Source organism: Thamnophis elegans, chromosome Z (assembly GCF_009769535.1).
Source record: "Thamnophis elegans isolate rThaEle1 chromosome Z, rThaEle1.pri, whole genome shotgun sequence".
Classification (NCBI taxonomy): Eukaryota; Metazoa; Chordata; class Lepidosauria; order Squamata; family Colubridae; genus Thamnophis; species Thamnophis elegans.
Genome location: NC_045558.1, coordinates 106,818,253 through 106,833,940, shown reverse-complemented (window position 1 = coordinate 106,833,940; position 15,688 = coordinate 106,818,253). Strand labels below are relative to the sequence as shown.

Here is a 15,688-nt window from a genome sequence, read left to right as displayed (position 1 = left end):
ATTCCCCTAACACCTCCACACCAGCAATCAACACCCTCATTAGCAACAGTTAACACCAAGACTAACTAGCCAACAATCAAGAAGCAAACAATATCCCAATTAAGGAATTGCCAAACAAGCTAACAATAAACAGCCCAACCAAACCACCACTCCTACTAACACTAACAGGACAAACCATTAGAATGTAAAATGAGAGCAAAGCCTACTCTCTATTAGCAATGACAATGTTACTTAGCTCAGGTAATGTCTGCAAGAAAACAACCAAGCTCGGAGAGCACCAAAGACCCCTCACTTCAACCCTGAGTTACAAATATTCTCTTATCTGGTAGGGCTGTGTGACATTCCAGATTGACACTGGAAAACAGGATTCAGACTGAATGTGGAACTCATCATAGAATTTCTTAAATTAAATATGAATTTTCCTGGAACTTGCCAATAGATCAGTTCCAATCACTGTTTCTCTTTTGAAACAGGATCACTGCATAATCTTCATTTCTTAGACATCAAGACTGAAAAGGAAATGTGTTTTTCAGAATATTCCTCTTCTACAACACAAACCTCTTCTGAGGTACAGATTATCTCATTTTCTTGAAATGAGATTGAAAGGTTTCTTTACACATTAACTCATGATTAAATGAACTATTTGGTCATTAACTAAATTCCAAACTTCACAGTGCACTCTATACTAATCAACCACTTATTAGACACACGTATACAACTAGCAATTACACTTAGGCTTATATACCACTTCACAGTTCTTTACAGCACTTTCTAAGCAGTGCCCAGAATCAGCATATTGACCCCCAAACAATCTGGGTCCTCATTTTACTGGACCTTGGAAGGATGGAAGGCTGAGTTAATGTTGAGCCGTTGAGAATCAAACTGCCAAACAGCAGTTGGCAAGTCAGTAGAATTAGTCTGCAGTATTGCATTCTAAACACTGTGCCAACATGGCTCTTTGAATGGTTGTGAGTGAAACTAGTTCTGGGCTCACCACTCGAGCCCTATGGAAATCTCCTGGCAGATGACAAGACCAAAAGCTCAGAGAAGCTCAGGCCTTGAAGACTTCATGTATTGCATTACTACTGTTTTCCCATTAACCTTAATATTTGAAGATGACACTGCATGAATGCTGAGGTTGCAAAGATCATCACTCACCAGCAGGGAAGCCAACAGCTATAACCAGCTCTGAGGAGGATGAGATCAAGGAGGCATTGGGTGGATCATACAGTTCAGCTTTAGGGTCCAATGCTCGCTAAATTAGGGGTTAAAGAGAAAATCAGTGTTTTAATACTAGAATACAAACTTGAATTCTGGATGTGCTCTGCAAATCTTGAATGTGCTTAATTTTTTTACCCGTTCTCCTAGTTTTGCAGCTTGTTAGATCTTACTTATCAGTAATGTGAAAAACCACACATTTTTCAAGAGTACTAATGTAATGAGTAAACGAACATAGCTTAAAATAATGGCTAGTTTGTGAAAGAGACAGCATTTGTAGTTGTTGTTTTCAACAACTCATTATTTTAACCTGGTGCACTTTCTAGATGATCTCAAGTTACAGTGACAAAAAGCTAGGCAGTCTTGATCCAGTCAATATTTTAATTATCTTCAACCTCTTGCTGAACATGCCAAAAGACAATGGCAACTGCTTTTTGCCAAGAAAACCGCTTGATGATTTCATATGATCATAAAAAGTCCGCAAACAGTTTCCAGTCTCTTATAAAGCTGCCTAGTTCATTATCTCTAATCAAGGCAGTTAATTTCACCATTCTCTGCTAATTCAGTCAGTTCCAAAATCCATTCTTCAACAGTCGGCATCCCTTTTTCTTTCCAGTGTTTTGGAAGTACAATCCTCACAATGGTCACCAGATGAAGGAATAGCACCCCATATTATTTTACTTTTTATGACAAAACAATACATAATATAAAAAATATTGATACAAATAAATAAATAAATGCTGGAAGAGAAGCTGGTGGGTTTTTTTTCTTTGTTTTTTTTAAAGAGAGACAGAGAAGTGACTCACAGGATCAAAGTCGGGGAGTGCAAACGGTGCCTGTTTCCAACCCAGGAAATATTCTTCAGGAGTGTAGAAGGGAAGGCCAGCATTCAAAGCAAACTGTGTGAATAAACAGGATAGCTTTTAATGTGGAGGAAGCAGATGAAAATGTTTTTCTGGTCTCCTGAAGATATGTGTGCTCAGATCTATCCAGTTTACCTCTGATTCTGTTCATTTTGCGTCATGTTTCTAAGTTTGCTGGAAATCTGAATGTGGGACCAAAACTGAGATAAAGCATATAATCTTTCACCCTCGGAGATTTCACTACTGATACGTTTTCTTTCTTGTTTACAAACTAAGAGATAATAGCTTGTTTTGGAGCAGGAATAGAATAGAATCTGGAAGGGACCTTGGAGGTCTTCTAGTCCAGCCCCCTGCTCAAGCAGGAGAACCTATACCATTTCAGATGTGAGTGTCTAGTATCTTCTTAAAAATCTCCAGTGATGGAGCGTCCACGATTTCTGAAGGTAAGATGTTCCACTGGTTAATTGTCCTCACCGTTAGGAAGTTTCTCTTTAATTTCAGGTTACTTCTCTTTTTTATTAGTTTCCAACCATTTTTTCTTGTCCTGCCCTCTGGAGAATAATTTGACCCCCTTTTCTTTGTGGCAGCTCCTCTAGTACAGGAATACTACTATCATATCTCCCTAATTCTTCTTTTCTTTAGACTAGCCAAACCCAAATCCTGCAGCCATTCTTCATGAGTTTTAGTTTAAAAGAAAAAGGTTCAGTCTGGCTGCCAAATTTCTTACTGGATATAAAGCTAAAGCTATTATTTTTTCAATTTCAGAAGTTTATAATTTTGGATACAGAAAATAATTACTGTAGCTCTTAAAGCAGTGCTGGGAGAACCTGTGGGTCTTGCTGAATATTGCTGAATTACAAATCTGAGCACCCCCAAAGTCACAGGATTCCTGTTCATACATGAAAATGAGTAAATTGGAAGGAATGATGCAGATGTAAAGACTACCAACTCATAGCTTATATTCTATGCCGATGCAATGCTAGCTCTGACTGTGGAGAATTGCATATCCCTGCAACTTTTCTGCATTTTTTTCTCAACAATAAACCCCTACAAATTCCTATTTTTCACTGCTTAGACTGCCAAATCCTTCCTAGACCTTTAATCATCTTTGTCTGCCCCAAGAAACATAATGTTACAGCCCTGTTTAGGTTAATTATGACTTCTATAATTTAGCATAATTATTTTGAACTTTGGCAATTCTTACATTCAAAGAAGTGACCAGATATATAATTCTGGCTAAATTTTCCTATTTATTTATATGATATATTAGATATTTAAAGAGGGGAAAATTAAGTGAGAGAGGTAAAAATATTTTAGTAACTAAGTAAGAAAAATATGAAAAAGTACCTAACATGGTTAGAAAAATAGGCTACCGATTTTTGAAATATTTTTGAAATGTTGGGTTTACCACAGAGGAGAAAAAAATAAATTCATAAACTCTGAATCAGACTGAAAGTTGCAAGGCAAACCCATTGTCACACAGAATTCTGCACACATAGTGCTTGTGTCAAACTATTATATAGACAACTAGAGACTTATTAATCATCTTGAAATTGGATTAAAGACAAAAGAAACAGCAAGGATATGGATGTTTTCAAATTATTTATATTTCATCCCAGAAGTTCAATATGATTAATTACCCGAGACAAGAAATACTGTAAGACATAAGAAGGAGTAAGTTTTCTCTCTTACCAGACGGTCACTGCAAGAAAAATCTTTCTCTTCTGTCCAGGGGCCCAGTTTGCTGGACGTCCAGCAGCATCTATGAAACAGAAGAAAGATATGAACACACCCATTGCATGAGATGGGAAACTGATCACTTGGATATCAGTAATAAATTTAAAAACTGGGCATTGATTTTGAAGGCTTAGAAGTATCATTGGCCAGGATAAGTACTTTCTGAGAGTGAGTCAAATCTACTCTCTATTGTTATATCAAATGGCCTTCCTGGTGGCGGAACTCATCCTGGTGGCATATGGTTAGAATGTAGTACTACCGGCTAACTCTGCCCACAGCCAGAAGTTTGATCCTGACAGACACAAAGTTGACTCAGCCTACCATTCTTCTGAGGTCAGTAAAATGATGACCCAGATTACTGGGGGCAATACGCTAACATTGTAAACCACTCAGAGAGTGCTATAAAGCACTACAGGATGGTTTATAAGTCTATGGTGCTATTGCTATTGCTTCCTTTATGCTTGACTCACCTCCTACATAGACACTTTCTTGCAAAGACACTTCTAAGCCACCATTTGCCTTGAAGAAAGGGGAGAGAGAGAGAGAAAGGGAAAATCCAGACATGGAATAGCAAACTATGATTTTGCTCCTTCCCAGCCCTTTTCATACACACACCCTCTTTTAGTACCTTTTTGCCACAGATTAATCCCACATGCCAAGGACAGGTTTGCGGTACATTCCTGAATGAGTTGCCACAAAGACCTGCGGAGAAAGGGATGTAATAAAAGTGAATATTCCAGTTGGGCCTGGATTCCATCCTTCCCTCAGAAGCGGATTCTTACTTTTAGCAATTACCATTTAGGTCCCAGTCCATGATCTGAGTTGAATCTTACAATAGTTATTCATTAATTATAATTATATAAATAATTATTTAATAATTACTGCTCTGCTCCCAATATTATAATAATTATTCATTAATTATAATTATATAAGTAATTATTTAATAGTTACTAGTCTACTCCCAATTAATGAATTTCACTCAATTCCTCACAGGTGAACATAGATGAATGAGGAGTTGGAACATTTCTGCAAGATTATCCATTTGGGATGCCTGATTCATCTTTTATGACTTCAAAATGACAATGTATCTGTAGCAACTGTAAGAGATTACAAGTGCACAAGCAGCAAACAGATACAACTTTTGAAGAGAAGGAGCAAAGCGGCCATTCATTTTAACTAAGGGTCAATGGCTATCATTATTTTCTTTCTTTCTTTCTTTCTTTCTTTCTTTCTTTCTTTCTTTCTTTCCATTTATTATTTATTTATTTATTTATTTATTTATTTATTGCAACCAAAAGAAAGGCTGTAGGGGAACATAGCTTGGAGAGATAAGAAACCTTCCCCAATTTGCCAAAAACAATTCTACATAAAAACCTACGTGCTACTTGTGGTATAGTTTTCCTTTAAATCCTAATGGACCCACAAGACATCTTAATAACAAAATAAAAACCATACTATTAAAATATAAAATGGAAGAGAAGCATCTGACAGCGATATGAATAACATGCAAAATAAAACATAACAAAATTAGCTACAGGATAATGGTTACTTATTACCTTTAATTTTCTCTGAAATAGAATAGAGTTCCCTAGAGTTCCATGCCAATATTAGGAATGATGGAATTGCAAATTCAACCCATCTAAAAAAGGACAGCAAATGAGACAATGCAATGGAAATGTCATAATCTGCTGCTTGAATTCTTAATTAGAAAGTGTCAGATCCCTAAAAGTGATACTACCATTCATTAGTATCATACATAAATCATTAGCTACATCTGAAACAACTGAGTTTTACAACTTTACAACTGGTTTCTTGTCACCGGGAGACTGAAGGTCCCAACATCTCTGGAGGGATGTTTATGGTAGCCATGTGGGATAAACTCCCTAAACCCAAGATGTATAGCATGACTCCAAGGGAGTTGGAAGAACTGAGGGCATTCATTGAAAAAAACCTAGCAAGGGGTTTCATTGAACCAGCCCGATCAAAAGTTGCAGCCCCGGTGTTGTTTCGAGAGAAAAAAAGATGGCTCCAAAAGCTTATGTGTTGATTTTAGAAATTTAAATTCAATCAGTATGGCAAATGTATATCCTCTCCCACTCATGAAGGATATGCTAGCATACCTAGCCAAGGAAGAATTTTTTCAAAGCTGGATTTAAGGGAGGCTTGCTACCGTAACAGGATTAAGGAGGGAGATGAATGGAAAATAGCATTTAACACCCCTCTTGGATGCTATCAATTCAAAATGCTACCATTTGGGCTACAAGGGGCCCCTGCAGTATTTATTCGATAATAAACAAGTGTTGTGGAGCATCTATATAAGGGCTGCTAGTCTATATTGATGACATTATATTATATTCTGAGACCAAGGCAGAACATGTAAAACTAGTCTGGGCGATTCTGAACAAAATTTGCTCTGCAAAACTTTATGCTAAACTCTCCAAATGCGAATTCCACCAGGAAAAATTGATTACTTAGGATACCGCATTTTCACACCAGAGCATAGAATGGATCCTTCGAAAGTCCACTCGGTACTTGACTGGGAACCATCCAGACCCGCAACCAGTGCAAAGCTTCCTGGGATTTGCAAACTTTTACGGCAGTTATCCCCGCTTTCGCCCAAATTGCCTCCACCAAGCTCTAAAACGAAGGGAGAGGAAACCCGAAACCAAAGCAGCCTTTGAACTGGACAATGGAATGCCAACGGCATTGAAAACTTCAAAAGGCTGTTTCAGCATAACCGATCCAAAGCACCGGCACAGAGAAACCGTTCATCATACAAGCAGATGCTAGCAATGTGGCGATTAGGAGCCATCTTACTTCAGAAAAATGAGGAAGACAATTACAACCATGCGCTTACACATCCAAAAAATTTAATGAATCTGAGCAAAGGCGGGCCATTTGGGAGAAAGAGGCTTATGCAGTTCGATAGGGCTCTTTTAACCTGAGACATTTCTAGAGGGGAGTAAGATCCCTTTTGAAGTCTGAACAGACTCATAAAAATTTAGAAGCCCTAAAGACCCCAAGGGAAACTCTCTCCAAAGAAATACGATGGTCTCAGTAGTTTAAAAGGTTTGAATTTATGCTCAGATACCTCCCGGGGGGAATTTCCTGGCAGATGCACTATCCAGGAAACCGCATACAATAAACATAATCAAGCCCATGATACAAGACAATCAACTAGCCGCTAGAGTCACCACCAGATCCCAGGGAAAATGGGACACTCTGGAGAACAATACACCACCCAAACTTTTTAACAAGCTTTAACCACTGATGAATGGTTTGTGAGCCACAAAGAAGCTGTCTGATGAAAGATAACATAGCTTGAGTGGAAGGGTGGTTGTATGTTCCAGCCAACCAAAGACGGTACTTAATGGAAAGGTGCCACGACTCCAAACTAGCATGGACACTTTGGTTTTGTAAAAACTTACATCTAAATTAAAAGGAAATTTTGGTGCCCATCACTAAAAAAGGACATAGAGAGCTATGTAGCCAGCTGTCCAATTTGTGCGGCAGCCAAAAAGACGCCAAGGCAAAATGCCAGGACTGTTACAGAAGGTAGCCGAGCCTTAGCACCCTGGAAGGAGATAGCTATGGATTTATTGTCGAACTACCAGAAAGCGCAGGGAATACTGGCCATTTGGATTGTAACAGACTTGTTTTCAAAATAGACATATTTTATACTGGTGCCAAAAGATCCCAACTGCCAAAAGTCTAGCCAGGTTATTCCAGATACACATTTATCGCCTTCATGGAGCCCCGCAGAGAATCATCATTGACAGAGGGGTCCAATTCACCTCAAAATTTTGGGGAGGCATTCTTAAACTTACTGGGCACCACCCAAGGACTGAGCTCAGTCACCATCCGTCACCAATGGTCAACTGAAAAATCGGAACATGGTTCTAGAACAATACCCAAGATGTTTTAATTTCAACAGGACAACTGGGTTGATCTTTTACCTTTTGCAGAAGTGGCCTTCAATAATGCTGTGCACTCAAGCACTGGGTTCACCCCTTTTAGAGTAGCAAACAGGCCAGGATTTCAACCCCATGCCTGAACTACCCACAGAGGAACCCACCATCCCCTCACTAAAAGAATGGATAGACAACCTACACATGGCCAGTGGTTAGATTAGTGTTACAGGAAGCTAGAGAGGCTTTCAAAACTCAAGCTGACAAAAAAAGAGTAGATCCCAAACCCTTCCATGTGAAGATAGAGTATACCTATCGACAAAATTCCTGAAGTCGTTGCAACCATTGAAGAATTAGGACCACATTTCATCGGACCTTTCCCGATCACCAAAGTTATTAACCTAGTAACAGTAGAATTACTCCTACCAAAGACACTCAGGAAAGTCCATCCAGTGTTCCACATTAGTTTACTCAAACGAGAAGTAATCTCACAAATCAGACCACATGCACCTACACCTCCTGTTCCTATGATGGTAGAAGGCGAACAACATTTTGAAATTAAGGAATCCGGGATTCTAGGATCCACAGGGGGAAACCCAATACTTAGTTGCTTGGAAGCATTTACCTTCAGCCCAAAATGAATGGGTAGAGAAACACCATGTTAGGGGCCCCTGCCCTATTGAAAAATTCACTCCCAATACCCAGGCAAACCTTGTTAAAATACTATGATGCAATTTCTTTCCTATTTTTTCACAGGTGAATCTCTCCTTTTTCAAAAGAACAGCAGCATGTCAGATCCCTAAAAGTGATACTACCATTCAATTGGGAAGAGGGGAGCCTCAGAGTTAAATCATTAGCTACATCTGAAACAACTGAGTTTTATAACTTTACAACTGGTTTCCTGTCACCCGAGGACTGAAGGTCCCAACATCGCTGGAGGGATGTTTATGGTAGCCATGTGGAATATATAACTTTGATGTCTAACTAGAGATAGCCATGGGAACATGTGCTTTATTGACTCCTAGGGCAGAAGAGTTAAGGAAGCATCTTCACACTTGTGTATTGGTGAGAATCTGCATTCAGACAAAGGGGAGGGGTCATTATCAGCTTAATCCATTTGCATGGCCTAAAGGTTTTCAGATGCTGCTTTGCTTCTAATGGTTTCCATCCTGCTTGATCAAAGGTTCCTTTGAAATAATCCATTTCAAGAGTCTTTACTTTCTCAAGTTAGGAGAGGAGCCATTACATAAAGAATAAAGCAAACCTCTCTTCCTAGAAATTGCTACAATTTTGGTGCTACAACGTAGAAACCCTTGAGACTTTTTACACATTCTCTTAATGCTCCTCCATCTTTGCCTTCTGGGTCCAAATCTTTACTGAAACCATATTTTCTCTTTCACATTTTCTTCATTCTGTGTGTCATATTATGCAGCATAATGGTTATTTAACTGCTGTTAGCTCTCTAAAGTTGTCATGATGAGATGAGCAGCCAAATAAATGGAAAATGAAAAAAAAATCATGAGATTAACTGGACTTTGCCATAAGCATTCAAAGCCCCCCTGTTCAACACCTGCATGCTTTGCTGAGCAACCTGGGCGAGGTACTGCCTCTCCTCGCAACTCACCTGCAACGAGACACCCAATCGCTCAATCACAGCTTCCACTTTAGCTTTGAAAATTTCAGGCCTAAGACGGCCACGGCCAATGCCCAGTTGATTGGTAAAGATCACAAGCTGCGATAAGATGGGAAGCTGAGAGATTACTTACAGCGAGGAAAGGGTTTAACACAGAAAATGGGTTTGAGACAAGAGGACCATACCTTGTATCCTTCACTCTGAAGTTGCTTCAGCTTGTGAGGTACTTCAGGGTACAGGATCCTGCAAATCAAGGAAATTTAAGGTCTGCTGTCTATATGCTCATGCTCTTATCACTAAAAAATATGTAATCTTACACAGAAATTGCACTATAAATTCACTTTTAGTCCTCTACTCTGCAAAAGCGCTAAGTATTTCTTATAGTATTTCATCTTTCCTCATGGAAGCATACTAAGCCCCATTCTCTTTTTTTCCATTTAAAAAAAAATAAATCTATCTGGACTTAAAGGAATTCCAGGTGATGTAATACCCTTCTTCCTCCATTTTACATCAATGACAATCCTGGCATGTTAGGTCAGGGCTGAGAATGAGGTAGGCTTAAGTCTTCCAATGGAATCAAAGTTGGCTGAGGTTTTTAGTTTTTCCTGGCAGAACACTCGTGACTTCAGTGGCCTGATATTTAAATGGCTCTGCTTAATATTTATCTTCTCTGGTAAAGTGACCAATTATCAAGACAATCAAATGAAAGTATTTAAAAATAAAAAAAATACAAAACAAATGCAAATTAAAACTTGTTTCTAATAAAAACGACTCAACTAATAACACAGATGAAGAATTAGGGTTTCCTTTACAACAGCCTTCCCAAATTCTTTTTGTAGTTAAAAATATGAAAGGAATCAGTTTGGAGAACAGTGACCTACACCCTTTTCCCTTCCCTTGCTCCAAGGAGCTAAAGATACGGCAGCCTGCTGCCCTTCTTCCTCAGACCTCATCTGCTTAGTAGTTTTGTAACATTGGGTTGAGAAAGATTCCACAGGTTTCAAAGAAGCAGATTTTCAAATCTAGCACTCACTTTCTTCATCTAAGAAAGAACTTCCACGCCAACTAACTGGCTGTCTACAAATCTGCTCTGCCTTCTACATCCCTTAGCTCTGTGCTTACCTCCAATCATCAGGACTTATAGGAAACACTTTTCCAGATTTTGTTGTGATAAGAGTTCCATCCAGGTCAAACCCTGCCACCTGGGTGAAAAGCACCAAAAAAGCCCTCACATCCACACTCACCAACCACCCTAGTCAACACCATTTGCCTTATTTTTTTTATTCATATATTTATTACATTTTATCCCATCTTTCATTCAAGAGCCTATGGCAGCGTATACAGTATGTGTGTTCTTCTCTCTCATTTTTACCTAACTCTTATTGAGAAAGGTTGGGCTGAGACAGCGACTGGCACAAAGTCAGCCAATGAGCTTTCATGTATGAATGTAACAAGAATACCAATCCACTACTTTAACCAGTATGCCATACTGGTTTGTTAGACTTTTTGAAGACAAAAAGCAAATGTCCAGACTTTGAAAATCAGGACATTGCTTTGCAGTCTCGGTGATTATGAGATCTTGCAAGATATTCTTTTAATAATATCCAATCACCCAAATATATAAATTCCCCGGACTTCTTGGAATTATGGCAGTGTAGTAATATTGAAATTGGAGCTTCCTTCAACAAAAATGTATGTGTATGTATTTAATTAATTGAAACACACTGGATAAAAGGTGCTTTCCCAAAAGCGATACTAGGTTTGTTTTACTCAATGGAATTTGCAACTAAATATTTATGGGGTCCTTGGTTCTTGCTGAGCTTAGTTTTTCTTCTACAAATTTCATTACCCAATTAGGTAACATGCTAGCAAGAATCCCAATGCTCAATCTTAGCTATAATATTTTTGTCTGTTAATAAATACTTTGTTTACTTTGTGCAGTAATCTGTGCATTATTCCTCTGCATTTGTAAACAAAGAGCAAAAATAAAAGAAACTTTACTTTGTTATTAGAGATAGATTTATATTTGAGTTGTCTAACTCTGGATCAGTTACATAAACCTTTATTTATAGTTCAAAGAACTGGACAGAATGCAGAATAGTCCTATTTTTTCTTGAGAAACACTCGAATAAGCGATTCTTGAAGCTGAATTTCGAAGTAGCAGCAAGGAGACTTACTTTAGTACTCGATACTATTCCTTTTTTGGTGAAGACCAATAGCTTTCATGGTCCTCCCAGGAATCAGACGGCTGGGGGCCAGTTTTGAAACAGGCTTCTGAGAAGAGTGTGCCTGTGCTGCTGTCTCTTGCAACTGCTTCAGTTTCTCAGTTATAAATGAGTCGCAATCATCCTCTTCTTCAGAAGGACAGGAAACCTTGAGACGTTTGACTGTAGGGGCCTTGCCATCTTCTCTGCCTTCTGCTGATTCTGCTTGCTGCAGAAGAATTCCAGTGGGTTCTTCTTTGCAGAGTTGTCATCTTGCTCAAAGCGGATGCAATAAGGATACAGTCCGTTTACCAGGCGCAGAGTCTCTCCTTCTTGGAGCGTTGTACTGTCCCCACAATGCAGGTGTATCTCTTCTACAGATGTGGGATTTATACCTCGCTGCCAACACATAATAATATGAGAATGTCATGCCTGGTCAGTTGGCTCTTATACCCAGGGGAGTGGTGGTTAATTTTGAAACTGTCTCTGCTTCTGTACAAAAAGCTCCCTTGGAATCAAACAGAACACTCCAAATTTCCCCCCAACTCACCTGTGTGACTCGAACTGACCGGTAGGCATAATTTGCCAGCAATTCCACTATGAGAACAGAAAAAGAGAAGACGGAGTTAATTTTCAGGCTTGTGAAAAATATTTCAAGGTCAAAGCTTTTTGATTCTAGAACTATTCAGTTCAACTTTCACAGAAATGTTCCAACTAATCTTATATTCTGCTTCAAAGCTGGACCAAGATAATTTTATGAATGAAGTGAATATACACGTCCCAGGATAAAGCTGCAGGGCCAAACTCGGTCAGTCACCAGGACCAATGGTTTCTGAGATTTTGGTCTCATGCTGGAGCCTATCTTCAGGGAACTTCTTTTCAGCAGAGTGTGTGCTGTTCTCTGTGTAGTATTTACAATACATGTGGCTTTTTAGATGTTGATTGAGATATGTTGATTGCTGTTGTTTGCTGTGCTGTCCATGCCCTCGCCTTCTAAGTAATTAATAGGCCTGTGGTAAATCAGCACTTCTGCTGACTGATGAGAAGCCTGGTTTCCAGGCTCCATCTCTTCACTAGCTGTTTTTGTACCTGCTCATCCAACAATCTTAGTAACTGTAAAATTGAATGTGTGTCCACGTTCAAGACTTGACTCTGCAAGACACTTTTTCAAAATTGCAGTTCAATGTATAAAGCAATTCAGAAAGAAACATACCGTATTTTTCAGAGTTAAGACACACCTTTTTTTCCTCAAAAGAGGCTGAAAATCTGGGTGCATCTTATACACTGAATATAGCATTTTTTGCTTCCCGAAGCCTCTCACCCACGTAACACCTATCCTCCGCGAGCTGCACTGGCTACCTGTTGATCTCCGGGTGTGCTTCAAGGTGCTAGTTGTCACCTACAAAGCCTTCATGGTATTGGATCTGGGTACTTGAGAGGCCACCTACTGCCAATTACCTCCACTAGACCAATAAGATCCCATAGACTAGGCCTCCTCCGAATTCCATCAGCCGGCCAGTGTCGATTGGCGACTACCCGGAGGAGGGCCTTCTCTGTGGCTGCTCCGACCCTCTGGAACGAACTCCCCGTGGAGATTCGTACCCTCACCACCCTCCAGGCCTTCTGCATTAGCCCTTAAAACCTGGCTGTTCCGACAGGCCTGGGGCTAAAGACTTGCTGCCCCACTCGAATGGTATGATTGCTGTGTTTTTTAACTGTGTTATGGTCTTATGTTTTGTAATTTTGTCTGTTTTTCCCCTCCCTTGAACTGTGAGCCGCCCTGAGTCCCTTCAGGGAAAAGGGCGGCATACAAATAAAGTAAATTGAAAAAAAAAATAATTGAAAATTGAAAAGATAGCCAAAATAAGAAAAATAGAGCACAAAAATATTAAAGCTTTGGATTTCTAAAGGTAAAACATAGGGAAAGATGCAAGTTTCTGTAACAGCCCAGATAATTGAATCTTAGCTAAATTTCAACATCCTCACATGGTTTATACAGAATACCAATTCTTTCCAATTATAATATTGCACAGGGAGAATTCAAAACATGGTACACAACTTCAGCCACACCAAATGTTATGACAGTCAGTGAAATAACTGGGATAGTAGAAAATTTTTATAAATACCACCCACAAAACAACACAAAGCACACACTCTACTAGAGAGAAGTTTCTTGAAGAGAGATTCCAGTATGAGTCTGAAGAGTAAGAAGACAACACTGTTGGATCTGGGTCGATCACCCAACATTATCCTGGGACACATATATTTGCCTTCGTTTGTAAGAAAAAAACCTGCTCCTGAAGGCAATGTTTTGTTAACAGATACCTTTTCAAAAAAGAGAAAACCTTACAGACCTTGAGTTCGGGAACATTTCTTATCAGTGACAAGGGTTTCTGGACCCCTGCCTAGAACTACAGTCACGCCATCAGGCAGAAGAACTGGATCATGTCGCTTATCTTGACTGATGAGAAAGCACTGCATACTGGTGAGCATCCTGAAAGTAATGAGAGACAGTTGCTTCCAAGCAACACAGTGCCATGCTTAATTTCCCATGATTCCCTATATAGCAAATCCCACTGAAGCATGCAAGAAATACATCCCGCATTAAAACCATGTGTTGAACTTGGGAGTAGGTTGAGAAGTTGTTGCATGAAGAAAAAGCTAAATTTAGAAAATATTGTTCTCAGAGACTTTAAATCAGTGTTTGCAACCTTGGCAACTTGAAGATGTGTGGACTTCAACTCACAGAATTCTGTAGCCAACATGGCTGTCTGGATAATTCTAGGAGTTCAAATCCCTTATCTTCAACTACCAAAATTGAGAAACATTGCTATAAATCAACTAGAGAAATGAAAAAAAAGTGGTAGGCCAAATGAAAATAAGGTAGATAGATATCAACCCTTACAAGGAATATCCATTAAATGTTTAAATTATCTGAATATATTATTTAAATTAGTGGTTCTTAAACTTTTTGCACCTAGGAGTCCTTCCCACTTTTACAAAAACTATGGAGGACCCCAAAACACTTTTGTTTGTATATTGATGTCCTATTACAAATTAAAATCAAGGCATTTGCAGAGTTTACTTATTGAATCATGTAAAAAAACATTAACTCATGAGATGTTAACAAAGCATTTTTTCACAAAAACCCTATTTTTTGAAATCTATATATATTTCAATATTTCAATATATATATATATATATTTTATATATATATATATTTTATATATTTTATATATTTTATATATATATATATATATATATATATATATATATATATATATATATATATATATATATATATTTAAGGTCACAACCCTGGTATGCCCCAATTATGGGAGGAAGCTAACTGCTTCCATTCTGTCCATCGGCTCGTCACAAGAGACCATCCAGACAGAAAGCCCAATATTTTACTGTTGCCTTTGTCTACACAAATATATATGTATGTATGTATGTATGTATGTATGTATGTATGTATGCATGCATGCATGCATGTAGTATTTGTGTAGACAAAGGCAACAGTAAAATATTGGACTTTCTGTCTGGATGGTCTCTCGTTACAAGAGACCATCCAGACAGACACTTATATGTGTGAAATCAAATGATTTGTCAGATATTGAAGTACTTGCAAACACTTAAAACATGTTTAAAATGTTTGCAAGTATTTTCAATATCTGGCAAATCATTTTGATTTCACAGATCCCTAAAGAATCTTGGGGCAGCCCAAGGGTCTTCACACCACACTTTAAAAATACAATTCTAAATGAGCTAAAATTTTGGGTAGCAGCCAAGCAAAGACTGGAAAAAGAGAGGAAATAATTCAACAACCTGGACTGGGATTATATACGTTTACGCGTTTAGAAAGAGATTTTCTTTTTATGAAAGGCTTTCTGGTTCTGTCGCCCACGTGAAGTGGGAAGCAAAAGTTCCACCTTACCAAAGGCTCCTAACTAGTAAATGGGACCATAAAAATCTTATTCTGCATCCGTAGAAACATGAAGACCTAGCTGAGACGTTACTCCAGAACACGAAGTCCGAAAGGCGGAACAACACCTTCCACCGATCCGAAAAGGAAGTGAACTTCATCCGCCCTCGGACGAAACAGTTTGTGTAGCTTTCCTCTGA

General features: G+C 38.7%; 1 protein-coding gene across 1 annotated transcript in view; it reads right to left on the bottom strand.

Annotated features, from left to right (window-relative positions):
- PNKP (polynucleotide kinase 3'-phosphatase) overlaps positions 1–15,688 on the bottom strand; it is a 24,362-nt gene extending 8,674 nt beyond the window's left edge. Inside the window, 16 exon segments of the mRNA XM_032235654.1 lie at positions 1,159–1,255; positions 2,025–2,117; positions 3,774–3,802; positions 3,805–3,843; positions 4,289–4,337; positions 4,434–4,520; positions 9,351–9,458; positions 9,545–9,602; positions 10,482–10,561; positions 11,537–11,583; positions 11,586–11,618; positions 11,621–11,770; positions 11,773–11,962; positions 12,114–12,160; positions 13,918–14,057; positions 15,501–15,688. Of these exon segments, the coding sequence (XP_032091545.1) occupies positions 1,159–1,255; positions 2,025–2,117; positions 3,774–3,802; positions 3,805–3,843; positions 4,289–4,337; positions 4,434–4,520; positions 9,351–9,458; positions 9,545–9,602; positions 10,482–10,561; positions 11,537–11,583; positions 11,586–11,618; positions 11,621–11,770; positions 11,773–11,962; positions 12,114–12,160; positions 13,918–14,057; positions 15,501–15,649 (1,396 nt within the window). The 5' untranslated portion in view covers positions 15,650–15,688.